The sequence below is a fragment of the Ranitomeya variabilis genome, chromosome 4 (assembly GCF_051348905.1).
Source record: "Ranitomeya variabilis isolate aRanVar5 chromosome 4, aRanVar5.hap1, whole genome shotgun sequence".
Classification (NCBI taxonomy): domain Eukaryota; kingdom Metazoa; phylum Chordata; class Amphibia; order Anura; family Dendrobatidae; genus Ranitomeya; species Ranitomeya variabilis.
Window position 1 is genome coordinate 167,421,579 of NC_135235.1, and position 15,336 is coordinate 167,436,914.

The 15,336-nt window shown below is 47.5% G+C and overlaps 2 protein-coding genes across 2 annotated transcripts in view; both read right to left on the reverse strand.

Annotated features, from left to right (window-relative positions):
* TSPAN14 (tetraspanin 14) overlaps positions 1 to 15,121 on the reverse strand; it is a 67,440-nt gene extending 52,319 nt beyond the window's left edge. The window contains exon 1 of the mRNA XM_077259359.1: positions 14,864 to 15,121. The gene's annotated coding sequence lies outside the window, so the exon portion shown is untranslated. The remainder of the gene's footprint in view (positions 1 to 14,863) is intronic.
* On the reverse strand, positions 1,691 to 6,590 carry LOC143767762 (uncharacterized). Its single transcript, XM_077256284.1, has 3 exons — positions 5,767 to 6,590; positions 5,458 to 5,688; positions 1,691 to 1,744 (listed from the first exon to the last, which is right to left on the reverse strand). Exons 1-3 carry the CDS (start codon positions 6,493 to 6,495, stop codon positions 1,691 to 1,693), a joined length of 1,014 nt encoding a protein of 337 aa, XP_077112399.1. The 5' UTR covers positions 6,496 to 6,590.
* Positions 15,122 to 15,336: the final 215 nt, after the last annotated feature.

Consider the following 15,336-nt stretch of genomic DNA (forward strand, 5'->3'; position numbering starts at 1 on the left):
AGAGGATGATGCAACCTGCCAGAGAAGGTGTTTGTGACAGTGCGGTGGGACAGTACTGAATGGGGATTTTGTGGGAGCCTCTGGATCTTTGTATACTGTGTCGGGGTAATATCTGGAAAAGCTTTGGTTATCACTATACTCATAATGGCGACGTTGGTAGCCACTAGTGTGAGGGGGGTGGGAGCCTAATGTGGCTCACGACCCTTTCTCAGAGCCGAATGTGGCTCCCAGGACAGAAAGGTTGGGGACCACTGCATTAGATGAAAGCAGGAGGGAGCAAACGATGTGGAAAAGGGGCCTCTCCACATGGCATTGGGGGAGGGAAGGATCCGCAGTTGGAATGACTAGGCAAGGGAAAACTGCCATTATTTCCACATGAACCATTGTGCACACAAACCCCACACAGACCAAAATTATATGACTTAAAGAAGTTGTCCACTACTTGGACAACTTATTTTCATACCCCTCAAAAATTTCCTAGAGCACTGAACGGCGAATAAGCCTCCTTACCTTGGCATGCCAGAGCCGGTATGTCACTCTCCACAAGGAGAAAAGTTACCCCTAACACTGAACTATCACTCTGACATGCACTGGTCCCTGTGCTAGCAGTTTTTCAGCTGAAGTCAATCATCTTACGCCTCTTTCACACTAGCGTCGTGCACTGCACGTCACTATGCGTCGTTTTGTAGAAAAAAATGCATCCTGCAAAATTGCCTGCAGGATGCGTTTTTCTCCATAGACTTGCATTAGCAACGCAGTGCGACGCATTGCCACACGTCGCAACCGTCGTGCAACGGTTGCGTCGTATTGCGTCGGACCGTCGCCACAAAAAAAGTTACATGCAACGTAAAGTTACATGTAACTTTTTTTGTGCGTCGTGACCGTCTTTTCCGACCGCACATGTGCGGCCGGAACTCCGCCCCCGCTTCCCCGCACATCACAATGGGGCAGCGGATGCGTTGTAAAACTGCATTCGCTGCCACCGCTGTGCGGCGCTTTCACAGTTTGCGTCGGTACGTCGCAACGTCGCATTGCGACGTGCAGTGCACGACGCTAGTGTGAAAGTAGCCTTACCCACCAGCTGTAGGGGTCTATGAGCACGCGAGTGCGATAATCTGCATCATGGATGGGTGCAGGAGTGGTCTGCCATCAAAACTAAAAAAAAAAGACTAGTACATGATGGAGGACATCATTCCTATACACTAGCACAGTTACTAGCATTGGCCTGTGTCTTGTCCACTGTACACACAGACAAAACAACGACCAAAACAACATTGTGCCCTACACAGATGGGTCTTGCACATTTGTAACAATGACCATAACATGAAAAATCCCTTTAAGCAGAGCAGTTCTGACCTATGGAGGCAAGGACCCCACAAGGCCAGTAATGACACATCGGTGACAGCAGCTGATCCAGTATGTGCACAGAGGGGCCATACTACTGAGGATATACCGTAGTTGTGGTCGAGCCGCACATTTTACTCTATGTATTAGAAGAGTGAAATCTCTGGTAATACTTGTAGCATAAAAACGACATCACTCAGATTTCATAGCCTCAGGCCACTGAACTTGTGTGACAGATATTCACTGCATTAGATTTGTTACAACGTCATACACTGTTACTGCCATTCACAGTGGATTTTATGGATAGAAAATACCTTTGTGAATATATACCACTGTTCACATCACCTCAAAGAGCATTTTCCAAAAGGAAAAGATTACGGTAATATGTAAAAAGACGAAACTGGTAAAAAATAAATAAACACAGTGATATCCTACAGTCACCAATTCCCTGCTGCTTTCAATCTGACCCTCCCAACTCGAGCGTGACCGCTGCATAAAAATACAAGATGTTGTTACGCTCGAGTCAGGAGACAGCCGGCCAGCCCTGGCATTGCAGTCCGATCTCGGCTTTCTGTAGGGAAGTATGGAAACTGTACCCGTCTTTTCATCACCAGTTAAGTTAATATCAAGGTAATTTATAGAGGAAGTGAACAAACAATGTGTAAACTTCAGATTAAAGTTGTTATTTAAAAAGGACATATATTTCTCAGCTTCAGATGTTGTGCTTGTCCATAATATAATCAGGCCATCTATGTACCTGCCATAAAATTCAATGTTGTGGAAAAATGTTTTGGAGAAAAAAGAAAAAAACTTCTTCTCAAACAGCTACAACCAAGTTAGCAAGGAAGGGGGACTCTTCAGCAGACTCTGCTGCTCCTCCGGTTCCTGTGGTTTTGTCTCTAGTGAGGATGTCACATCAACAGCAAGCACCACTGCTCTAGCAAATCACAGCGTTTGTGCATGGGGGCTGACGACAAGCAATGCTGAGCTCCGAGCTTGTGCATGGAGGCTGACGGCAAGCAACGCTGAGCTTGTGCATGGGGGCTGACGGCAAGCAACGCTGAGCTCCGAGCTTGTGCATGGAGGCTGACGGCAAGCAACGCTGAGCTCCGAGCTTGTGCCCGGAGGCTGACGGCAAGCAACGCTGAGCTCCGAGCTTGTGCCCGGAGGCTGACGGCAAGCAACGCTGAGCTTGTGCCCGGAGGCTGGCGGCAAGCAACGCTGAGCTTGTGCCCGGAGGCTGACGGCAAGCAACGCTGAGCTTGTGCCCGGAGGCTGACGGCAAGCAACGCTGAGCTTGTGCCCGGAGGCTGACGGCAAGCAACGCTGAGCTTGTGCCCGGAGGCTGACGGCAAGCAACGCTGAGCTTGTGCCCGGAGGCTGACGGCAAGCAACGCTGAGCTTGTGCCCGGAGGCTGACGGCAAGCAACGCTGAGCTTGTGCCCGGAGGCTGACGGCAAGCAACGCTGAGCTTGTGCCCGGAGGCTGACGGCAAGCAACGCTGAGCTTGTGCCCGGAGGCTGACGGCAAGCAACGCTGAGCTTGTGACCGGAGGCTGACGGCAAGCAACGCTGAGCTTGTGACCGGAGGCTGACGGCAAGCAACGCTGAGCTTGTGACCGGAGGCTGACGGCAAGCAACGCTGAGCTTGTGACCGGAGGCTGACGGCAAGCAACGCTGAGCTTGTGACCGGAGGCTGACGGCAAGCAACGCTGAGCTTGTGACCGGAGGCTGACGGCAAGCAACGCTGAACTTGTGACCGGAGGCTGACGGCAAGCAACGCTGAGCTTGTGACCGGAGGCTGACGGCAAGCAACGCTGAGCTTGTGACCGGAGGCTGACGGCAAGCAACGTTGAGCTTGTGCACAGAGGCTGACGGCAAGCAACGCTGAGCTTGCGCACGGAGGCTGACGGCAAGCAACGCTGAGCACCGCGCTTGTAAATGGAGGCGGACGGCAAGCAAAGCTGAGCTTCAATGCTTGTGCAAGGAGGCTGAGGGAATGCAGCACTGAGCTCAGTGACTAGCTAATGGGGTAACACAAACTGTTAATGTGATATCAACACTGTAGTCAAAACACCGGGAAAGTATCAGCGGTGGAGAGACGGCCCTGGACCCAAGGAGTGCCGAGTTTGTTATGTAAGATATTTTACACAGTTTGGTGCCCAATTTCTTGAGTGCTGACAGCCCCTTTAACTACAAAAACTGATGTTCATTTGTCATTCATTACACCTGTCAGGGTATGTACATCATATCTGGATAAAAATAGATTTTAACAAAATATATATACTGGTACGTACAGTACAGACCAAAAGTTTGGACACCTTCCCATTCAAAGATTTTTCTGTATTTTCATGACTATGAAAATTGTAAATTCACACTGAAGGCATCAAAACTATGAATTAACACATGTGGAATTATATACTTAACAAAAAAGTGTGAAACAAGTGAAAATACTCAAGCTACTTACCAGGTAGCGGTGTTTTTCAGGAGTCCATGACAGCACTAACGAGAGAGGGGATCCGCCCTTCAGGGACAGGAAACCTACAGAGATAAAAGGGCGGCACCTCTCTCCCGCATCAGTTGGATTACAGAGCAGGAGAGGACCTCCATTGATTAGTAACACATAAATATCTTAACACATTTCACCTTGTGACTAAATTTCGTAGAAAATTAACCTACATGAGAATATACTTATCGTGATGAAAACCATACCAGTAGAAAGGGAGGGAATATAGGAGTGCTGTCATGGACTCCTGAAAAACACCGCTACCTGGTAAGTAGCTTGAGTATTTATTCAGTCGTCATGACAGCACTAACGAGAGAATTACAGAGAAAAGAGTATTAGGGTGGGATTACTGCTTCCAGCACCCTTCTACCAAATGTGAGATCATTGGAGCTACCAAGATCTAATCTATAATGATTCAAGAAAGTAGACGGAGATGACCATGTGGCCGCCTTACATATGTCCTCAATTGACACCTCCGATCTCTCTGCCCAGGAAGATGCCATGGCACGAGTGGAATGAGCCTTTACGCCTTCCGGGACTTCTAGGCCACCTGCTGAATAAGCCAGAGAAATTGCCTCCCTAATCCATCTACTCAAGGTGTTTTTGGACACTCTAAACCCTTTTTTGACTCCCTGATAGGATATAAACAGGGAATTGTCTTTTTTCCAGGGATCGGTTAAAGAAATATATTTGAGAAGGCATCTTTTGACATCTAATGTATGGAGTTTGAGTTCCTTTGGGTTTTTAGGATTAGGACAAAAGGTAGGGAGATTTATCTCCTGGAGTCTGTGGAACCTAGATGCTACTTTTGGGAGATAGAGGGGATCCGTTCTTAATACTACTCTATCTTCTCTAATCTGCATATATGGAGTTAGTCTAGAGAGGGCCTGCAAATCACTAACTCTCCTAGCAGACGTAAGAGCAATCAAAAGAGCAGTTTTTAAGGACAGGATCTTTATAGATGCAGATTCTAAAGGCTCAAAGGGGGGTTCCGTTAACGCTGAGAGGACTAAGTTTAAGTCCCACGGGGCTAGTTTATTCTTAACGATGGGTCTTGATCTAGCGGCCGCTTTAATAAACCGAGCAATCCAATAATTTTTAGCTAACCCACAATTATACAGTGCCCCCAAGGCTGAAACTTGGACTCTGAGGGTGCTTGTAGCTAGCCCCATTTCGAGACCTTTCTGCAGGAACTCCAAGATCTTTGGAATACTAGCTTTCTGACTGATAACCAGATTCTTACATAAATATTTGTAGTGGAGTTTTTTCTGCTTTTTAATAGGGTATTAATAAGTCCCTCAGAAAATCCCTTTTTTCTTAATAATGACCCTTCAAATCCCACGCCGTCAGATGTAAACTGGCCACTCGTGGATGGAAGATCGGACCCTGTGAGAGGAGGTCTGGGAGTTCTGGGAGAATCCATGGTTGAGAAATGGACATTTTCCTCAACCAAGGAAACCACGGCCTCTTGGGCCAGAATGGCGCTATCAGAATCACATGAGCTCTGTCCTCCCGAATCTTTCTGAGGACTATCGGGATCAAGTTCAACGGGGGAAAGGCATAGGCTGTTTCGAAGTGCCAAGGAATCAGGAGAGCGTCCACCGCCACCGGATTGTGTCTGGGATTTAGGGAACAAAATCGACGACATTTTTTGTTTTCTTTGTTGGCGAAGAGGTCTATTTGTGGGTATCCCCAACGATGGGTGATCTGATCGAAGATGGTCTGATTGAGCACCCACTCTCCTTGCCCGAGCTTTCTGCGACTTAGAAAGTCGGCTACAACGTTGTGCTTCCCCTTTATGTGCAGTGATGTTAGTGACCGTAGATGATTCTCGGCTATCTGTAAGATACGACCCGATACCTCCATTAAGGACCTGGATCGGGTTCCCCCTTGGTGGTTAACGTAAGCTACCGTTACCTGATTGTCTGAGAATATTCTGACGTGATGGTCCTGTAAGGATATAAGGAAATATCTCAGAGCTCGTTCTACGGCCAACAACTCTTTGAGGTTAGATGACAAACTCTGTTCGGAGGGTGACCAAACCCCCTGGACCCACATCTCGCCCATATGCGCCCCCCATCCCGTGGGGCTAGCGTCTGTGGTTAATACTCGTGATATGTGGTTTATCCAGGGTACCCCCTTACGAAGGTTTGGAGCGTGTAACCACCAACGTAAGGACTGAATAGTGGCAATTGACAAGGAAAGAAAACTGTCCAAGTGACCTTCTAACCGACGAGTGTTGTACAGAACCTCCCACTGTAGGACCCTGGTGTGGTACTGGGCCCATCGTACTGCCGGGATGCACGACGTGAGTGAGCCTAACAGTGACATTGCTCCCCTCAATGTTATAACTGGATTAGCAATCACTCCAAGAATCTGTCGTTGGATCTTTTCCAACTTAACGTCAGGTAGACGGCATTCTTGTAACCTTGAGTCCAATATGAGACCCAAGAATTCTTGAATCTCTAGAGGCTGCAACCGTGACTTTTTAAAATTGATTATCCACCCCAACCTTTGCAAGGCTGCGATTACTTTGTGTAGTTGGGACGTGCAGTGTGATTCGGAGTTTCCTATTATTAATAGGTCATCGAGATATGGAACTATGAGAATATCCTGCTCATGAAGATGCGCCATAACCTCCACCATTATTTTAGTGAATACCCGAGGGGCCACCGCAACACCAAAGGGGAGTGCCCTGTATTGGAAGTGTCTTATTGATTCTCCTAAGAGGACTGCAACTCTTAGATAACACTGGTGATCTACGTGTATGGGGACGTGATAATACGCGTCTTTCAGATCCAAGACGACCATAAAGCACCCGCCAAACAATAACTTTATTGCAGACTTGACCGACTCCATTTTAAAATGACGGGATCCACAAAAAACTATTTAGGCCTTTCAGGTTTATAATTGTGCGAAAAGTGTTATCTGGCTTCTTAATCAAGAAGAGGGGAGAATAGAATCCTTTACCCCTCTGTATTTCAGGAACCTCCACCAAAACGCCTTTCTGTTGGAGTTCCTGGACCTCACTCTCTAACGCCAGCTGTTCTGTGGAGGAAGAACGCAATGGTGTTACCAGAAACCTGTCGTCAGGAGTGAATCGAAAGTCAAACTTTAAACCAGACTCCACAATGTTCAAGACCCACGGGCTATTGGATATAGTACGCCATGCCGGATAGAAGGCTAGAAGCCTGCCTCCTACCCGGTCCGCCAGTCATTGTGGCTTCCTGTTGTCTCTAAAGGAGCTAAACATGTAGCCTCTACCTTTCTTTTTGTTGGCATCATATCTGGATCTTTCTCTATTTGGTCTTGTTCGATCAAACCACCTCCTATTAGTGCCTCTTCTGTAAGAAGACCTACCGAGGTAGGGAAACCGTTTCTTACTGTCTCCCGCTTTTTCTAATAATTCGTCCAGAACCGGACCGAATAGGTGTTCTCCCACACACGGGATGTTGCACAATTTGGATCTGGCCTGCATGTCTCCTTGCCAACATTTCAGCCAGATTGCTCTACGGGCTGAATTAGAGAGCGCGGCCGACCTAGCCGCCAATTTAACTGAGTCCGCTGAAGCGTCAGCAAGGTAAGCCGCAGCCCCCTGAATCATAGAGAGGGAGGATAATATTTCATCTCTCGGCGTTTTGTCCTTCAGCTGACTCTCCAGGCTATCCAACCACACCATCATAGACCGTGCCGTGCAGGTGGCAGCGATTGATGGTCTGAGAGCCCCTGCTGAAGTTTCCCAGGCTCCTTTGAGAAACACATCTGCCCTCCTGTCCAGTGGATCCTTTAAAGTACCAAGATCCTCAAACGGTAGAGAGGACTTTTTTGAAGCCTTGGCAACAGCCGCATCAAGCTTCGGGGCTTTATCCCACGTGGCCGAAGCAGACTCCTCGAACGGATACTTCCGTTTGAAGGATGGAGGAAGAGAACCTTTTCTTTCCGGTTTTTTCCATTCTCTGGAAATTAGGGCGCTAACTTTCTCCACTACCGGAAAGCATCGGCGGGATTTACGGTCCAGACCTCGGAACATGACATCCTGCATGGATCTCTCTGGTGTCGTCTGCTCAATCCCAATTGTATTATTTACCGCTTTAACTAGGCGGTCTATGCGGTCAAAAGAAAAACAAGAATGTTCGTATTCAGAACCCGAGGAGGATACTGACGAGAGAGAGACTTCCGACTTCAGATCTCCTAAGTCACCATCCTCATGTGAACTTGGGGATCCAGGGTCTGTTATTTTAGACCCCCTATGAGATTGAGATCTTGTAGAGCTTCTAATCTCCTGTCTAACAATCTGTCTTAGACTAGAAGCGAAATCTGGTGTTTCTTCCGCTATTAGACGCTGGATACACGGACCACATAGTCTCTTAACGTATTCGTCAGGGAGAGGAATACCACATTCTGCACATTCCTTGTGCTTGGATTTAGAGGACCGCTTTTTTCCCTGATGTAAAAAGAGGGAATAAGGAGGGACACCAATCACTAAGTGAACTTTCACGATGATCACTTACCCCTACAGTGTCCAAGTGGTACCGAAGATTGCGGGGGGACCCTCTCCACCGAAGCAATATCCATCCGGCTCGAGGACTTTCCGGCTTTATCAGATTGATCAGCTTTACCTCCAGGACGACTACTGCCACTAGAACGTCGCTGGGTGTTCGCTGCATGGGGCTTCTCCAGGGTTAAACACTGCTGCGCAGAAGGCAACTGGTCCTGCTCCTGAGACTCCATTGTAACAATGGACATGAAGCATGAAGCAGCCATCATTGAATCCTTAAATAGCCGGCCCCCTAAAGGTACCTCCCCCTGATGGGGGACAGCCGGCCAATTCCGGTGAACTGCCTGGTACAATCTGGTGTGTGGGAGGCCCCTCCCCTTCCAAGACCCCCGCCAATGGCACCACGATCCTCGTCTGGAAGCAGCGCCGCCAGAAATATCCGAAAAATCCCCGCACGCCGACTATACAAAAGAGACCGACAGGCGCCGCCATGTTTTCCCCAGCGCGACGCACTGCGCATGCGCCGAGCGTCATTGCCTGCTGCCGAATTAAGCCCCGCCCCCCTATGCGCGTCACCTCCGGTGCGACGCTTCCTGGACGCTGAACGCAGCGCTCGTGCTGCTTAGGATGCCGGTGAAGAGGGAACGCTCCAGCGCAGTGCCGGCAGTAAGAGTACTGCTGCCGCGCTGTGTGTGTTGTTTAGACGCCGATGAGAGGGGACGCTCCAGTGTAGTGCCGGCCGTAAGAGTACCGCTGCTGCGATGTGAGTACCGTTTAGAACGCCGGTGAGAGGGGACGCCAGGGAATGGAGGGCCTCCCACAGTATACTCACGCGTACCTGGCGATGGGACACCCCTGGAGACAGCACTCCCCCTGAAGGCTGCTCCTGCCGTGCTGTTGCCTACCCCCACAGCCCTCTGTGGTGCGGCACTTCCAGCGTCGCGATCAACACCGGGGAAGGGGCCATCCCGCCTCCAGGATCGGTGAGTCGGACCTGGGTCAAAATTTCTTCGCCTTTCTTCCAAAGGCCTCTGCAGGGTCCCCTGTCAGGGACAGGAAACCAACTGATGCGGGAGAGAGGTGCCGCCCTTTTATCTCTGTAGGTTTCCTGTCCCTGAAGGGCGGATCCCCTCTCTCGTTAGTGCTGTCATGACGACTGAATAAATATGTCTTATATTCTAGGTTCTTCAAAGTAGCCACCTTTTGCTTTGACGACTGCTTTGCACACTCTTGGCATTCTCTTGATGAGCTTCAAGAGGTAGTCACCGGACTACTACTTCCAACAATCTTGAAGGAGTTCCCAGAGAATTTTCATAGTCACGAAAATACAGAAAAATCTTTAAATGAGAAGATGTGTCCAAACTTTTGGTCTGTACTGTACATACATACACACACACACACACACACACACACACACACACACACACATTACCGGTCATCTAATAGTACACATTATCTGTACATAATATACACTGCACATGTGTACACTACAGCCATACACATTCCCGGTCATCTAATAAGACACACTATCTATACATAATATACACTGCACATTGTGTACAATACAGCCCTACACATTACCGGTTGTCAGGAGATGGGAAGAAGTTCTGATTACTACAATTACACATACAGAGATCTCAGATGCAGTTTCCTCTGCCTGCCAGCACAAGGCTGGAATTCTAAGCCACTCTTCCTCCCTCCCCCCTGCTATATAGCTGTAATGTGAGACCAGCTTGCCAGCTCCACTGAGGAATTTTAATGGCTTTGTGCTGGGAAAGCCAGTCTGCTGTCTAAACCCCTCATCCCCCCCTCCCGCCTGATACCAGCTACAACTGGTACAGCAACTTTCAAACCGCATGGGACTCTTTTGTTCTTGAGAAGTTCTGTATAGGCACCGATCAGGGATAGAGATATAAGGGTTACATATTCCGAATGTCCACCGAGAAATCTATAACTCACTGATATTGCTAGAATCTAAGCCCAACGAAATGCAAAGAACGGATTTCTCCGTAAGCGGGTCATATGTCTACGCCCTGTTTATACTTGAAAGAACCCCTACGACGTGGTGAGCATCATGATCATTGTGTCGTTCGTCTCCAAGGTTCATACAGCGAGTTATGTAAAGAAATGGCTTGTCATAAATCTAAGAAAGGGGAGTATTCAGCCTCTGAGTGAGGTCACCACAGGGGGAGTGCCTTGGTTTTGGGCACGGAGATAAGCGAGACATCAGTAATCACTAGTCTTTTGTACCGGGTCTAGCTGCGAGACAGATCTGTAATGCATCTGGATGTACATCCATCCCCCACAGCACATGGTCTGCCATGAGATGAAATGACATAACGAACTGTAAGTGTTTTTCAACTTTAATCCCATTTTATTTGTAATTGTACAGTACATACAATACTTGTCTACTTTTATTATATTTTTCTATACTTCTGTAAACACTGCCTACCTTTTTGGAGTAAAATATAGGAAATTACTAGCTTTATTTCTCCTTGCTCTATACTGTCACGTCCTCTGGAGTGAATTAAGCTACTAATTTGGGTTGGCTCCAGACCCGTTATTAAGAAATCAGAGCTGGTGGCAGCGGATTTGTTCTGTGCGTTTGGGACTTTGTAGCGACGGACAGCGCTGATAATTATAACTCCCGCCTGAGTGGGAGTAGTTATATTGCCCTCGCTGCAGTGTGCCCATTAGCCAGTACAAAGTAAGGCAGCCTTTCTGGCGACTAATTATCCTAGGTGCAGTACCGCCTGACCTGAGGGTATCGAGGGCGCCAGAGAGCTGTAGGTTCCAAACAGGAACTGGGAAGTGGGATATAGATAAATCCCCTTCAGAAAGAACTGGGCAACCAAACAACTCCGGTTCATGGCATATTATTGTGACCGGCGGGGATGATAAAGACATCCTCCCTGGGATCCGTGACATCGGTCATCTAATAAGACACACTATCTATACATAACATACACTGCACATGTGTGAACTACAATGCGTTGCGAAAGTATTCTGCCCCCTGAAACTTTTCAACCTACTCCCACATATCATGCTTCAAACATAAAGATACCAAATGTAAATTTTTGGTGAAGAATCAACAACATGTGGAACACAATTGTGAAGTTGATCAAAATTTATTGCTTATTTTAAATTTTTGTGGAAATTCAAAAACTGAAAAGTGGGGTGTGCAATATTATTCGGCTTCTTTACTTTCAGTGCAGCAAACTCACTCCAGAAGTTCATTGTGGATCTCTGAATGATCCAATGTTGTCCTAAATGCCTAATGATGATAAATATAATCCACCTGTGTGTAATCAAGTCTCCGTATAAATGCACCTGCTCTGTGATAGTCTCAGGGTTCTGTTTGACGCACAGAGAGTATCATGAAGACCAAGGAACACAACAGGCAGGTCCATGATACTGTTGTGGACAAGTTTGAAGACGGATTTGGATACAAAATGATTTCCAAAACTTTAAACATCACAAGGAGCACTGTGCAAGCGATCATAGTGAAATGGAAGGAGTATCATACCACTGCAAATCTACCAAGACCCTGCCGTCCCTCTAAACTTTCATCTCAAACAAGGAGAAGACTGATCAGAGATGCAGCCAAGAGGCCCATGATCACTCTGGATGAACTGAAGAGATCTACAGCTGAGGTGGGACAGTCTGTCCATAAGACAACAATCAGTCATACACTGAACAAATCTGGCCTTTATGGAAGAGTGGCAAAAAGAAAGCCATTTCTCAAAGACATCCATAAAAAGTGTAATTTAAAGTTTGCAACAAGCCACCTGGGAGACACACCAAACATGTGGAAGAAGGTGCTCTGGTCAGATGAAACCAAAAATCGAACTTTTTGGCAACAGTGCCAAACGATATGTTTGACGTAAAGGCAACACAGCTCATCACCCTGAACACACCATCCCCACAGTCAAACATGGTGGTGGCAGCATCATGGTTTGGGCCTGCTTTTCTTCATCTGGGACAGGGAAGATGGTTAAAATTGATGGGAAGATGGATGGAGCCAAATACAGGACCATTCTTGAAGACAATCTGTTGGAGTCTGCAAAGGACCAGAGACTGGGACCGAGATCTGTCTTCCAATAAGACAATGATCCCAAACATAAAGCAAAACATACAGCGGAATGGTTCACAAATAAATGTATCCAGGTATTAGAATGGCCAAGTCAAAGTCCAGACCTCAATCCAATCGAGAGTCTGTGGCAAGAGCTGAAAACTGCTGTTCACAAACGATCTCCATCAAACCTCACTGAGCTCGAGCTGTTTGCCAAGAAAGAATGGGCAAGAATTTCAGTCTCTCGATGTACAAAGCTGAGAGACATACCCCAAGCGACTTCCAGCTGTAATCGCAGCAAAAGAAAGCAAAGTATTAAGTTAAAGAGGCCGAATAATATTGCACGCTCCACTTTTCAGTTTTTGAATTTGCACAAAAAATTAAAATAACCAATAAGTTTCGTTCAACTTCAAAATTGTGTTCCACTTGTTGATTCTTCATCAAAAATTTACATTGGTATCTTTATGTTTAAAGCATGATAAGTGAGAAAAGGTTGAAAAGTTCCAGGGGGCCGAATACTTTCGCAAGGCGCTGTACATGCATTCAAATTACCGGTCATCTAATAATACACATTATCTGTACATAATATACACTGCACGTGTGTACACTACAGCCATGCACATTACCGGTCATCTAATACTGTTTTAAAAATTGGCCACACATACCAGATATTATACCTGGAGGCGGTCCGAAGCGTCCTGTATGAATCCCCCAACTGTCGTCACTCATCTCTTCAGGGCCGATGGGCTGGGGTTCCTGGGCATGCCCACTGCGCTGTTTAGACGCTCCCCAGCTCCGACGCTCCCCAGCTCCCCCGCCTTCCCAGGAACCCCAGCCCCGCACAGTGCATAATGAATAACAGTGCGGGGCGGGGGATTCAGCAACAGTGTGGCCACACTGACAATGAAGACTGCGCAGGCCCCAGGCAGGCACGCACAGCGCAGGCGCCGGATTTCAGAAGATAACAGCGCTCAGGGGGCGGGTACCATCGCCCCTGAAGAGAAGAGTGACGGCAGTTGGGAGCTTCATACAGGACGCTTCGGACCGCCTCCTGGTACAATATCTGGTATGTGTGGCCAATTTTTAAAACGCTTTTTTGAGGTTATAAATGAATCAAAAACTAAAAGAGCCACCTTGTTAGACTGCAGCATTACTGCTGCACAAGGTGGCTCTTTTAGTTTATAACGGCTGGGGGGGGGAGTGACAGTGGCCCTTTCAAACTGTGGGGATTGGGGATTAATCATATTAACCTAGGTAGTGCATTCCAAAGAATTGGCGCAGCACGTGTAAACTCTTGGAGACGGGAGTGGGAGGTTCTGATTATTGAGGATGCTAACCTGAGGTCATTAGCGGAGCGGAGGGCACGGGTAGGGTGGTAGACTGAGACCAGAGAGGAGATGTAGGGTGGTGCTGAGCCATGGAGTGCTTTGTGGATGAGGGTAGTAGTTTTGTACTGGATTCTGGAGTGGATGGGTAGCCAGTGTAATGACTGGCACAAGGTAGAGGCATTGGTGTAACGGTTGGTGAGGAATATGGTCCTGGCTGCAGCATTCAGGACAGATTGGAGAGGGGAGAGTTTGGTAAGAGGGAGGCCGATTAGTAGAGAGTTACAATAGTCCAGACGAGAATGAATAAGTGAAACAGTAAGAGTTTTTGCAGAGTCGAAAGTAAGAAACGGGCGAATTCTAGAAATATTTTTGAGATGCAGATAAGAAGAGCGAGCCAGTGATCGGATGTGGGGGGTGAATGAAAGCTCGGAATCAAGGATGACCCTAAGGCAGCGGGCATGTTGCTTTGGAGTAATGGTGGAACCGCACATGGAGATGGCAATGTCAGGCAAAGGTAGGTTAGTAGAGGGAGTTCAGTTTTTGACAGGTTCAGTTTCAGATAGAGGGAGAACATGATGTTAGAGACAGAGGTAAGACAGATGACCGGTAGTGTATGGCAGTAGTGTACACATGTGCAGTGTATATTATGTACAGATAATGTGTGTTATTAGATGACCGGTAACGTGCATGGCTGTAGTGCACACATGTGCAGTGTATATTATGTACATATAATGTGTGTTATTAGATGACCGGTAACGTGCATGGCTGTAGTGCACACATGTGCAGTGTATATTATGTACATATAATGTGTGTTATTAGATGACCGGTAACGTGTATGGCTGTAGTGCACACATGTGTAGTGTATATTATGTACATATAGTGTGTGTTATTAGATGACCGGTAATGTGTATGGCTGTAGTGCACATGTGTAGTGTATATTATGTACAGATAAAATGTGTTATTAGATGACCAGGAATGTTATTACACCCAGGACCTACACAAACACCAGCTATGGAGGGTAAACAACAGATGGCTAGTCTCTTCCCGCCCGTGTCTCCGGAGCTGGAGCCCCCATACCCCTTCAGCACACGCCGCCCCCCATTCCCGGGCACTCACCGGCCAGCTCAGCACGAACACCGTACGAAGTTACAAGGAGCAGACTGGAAAGTTGTATCTTCACAGTGAATGCACCGCGCTCCTCCCCAGTCACACAGGAAGTACTAGCCCCTCACCCCTCCATTCATGTCAATGGGTGGTGCCTGACGGTGTGTGTCATAGACTGATACTGGAAATCCCTGAAGAACGGCCCATTACTAGCAGCGTCCAGGGGAGCATCGCTGCACACCCTGCATGATACAGTGCGAGGCGAAAGCTGGGTGTTATCGCAATGTCCGTGTACTTATCGCTGTAGTGGGAATGGTGACATAGCAGCATGGTTTATTATTGTACTTGTTTATTTTACTTTCTATTTGCTTTTCACATAAAAGTTAAGCAAAAAAAAAACATTCTGAGGAAATCTACATAAGCTACAAAGATTGCAGGTGAGCAGAATGAGGCAACCAGGAACCAGTATGCCAGACCCTGAGGCA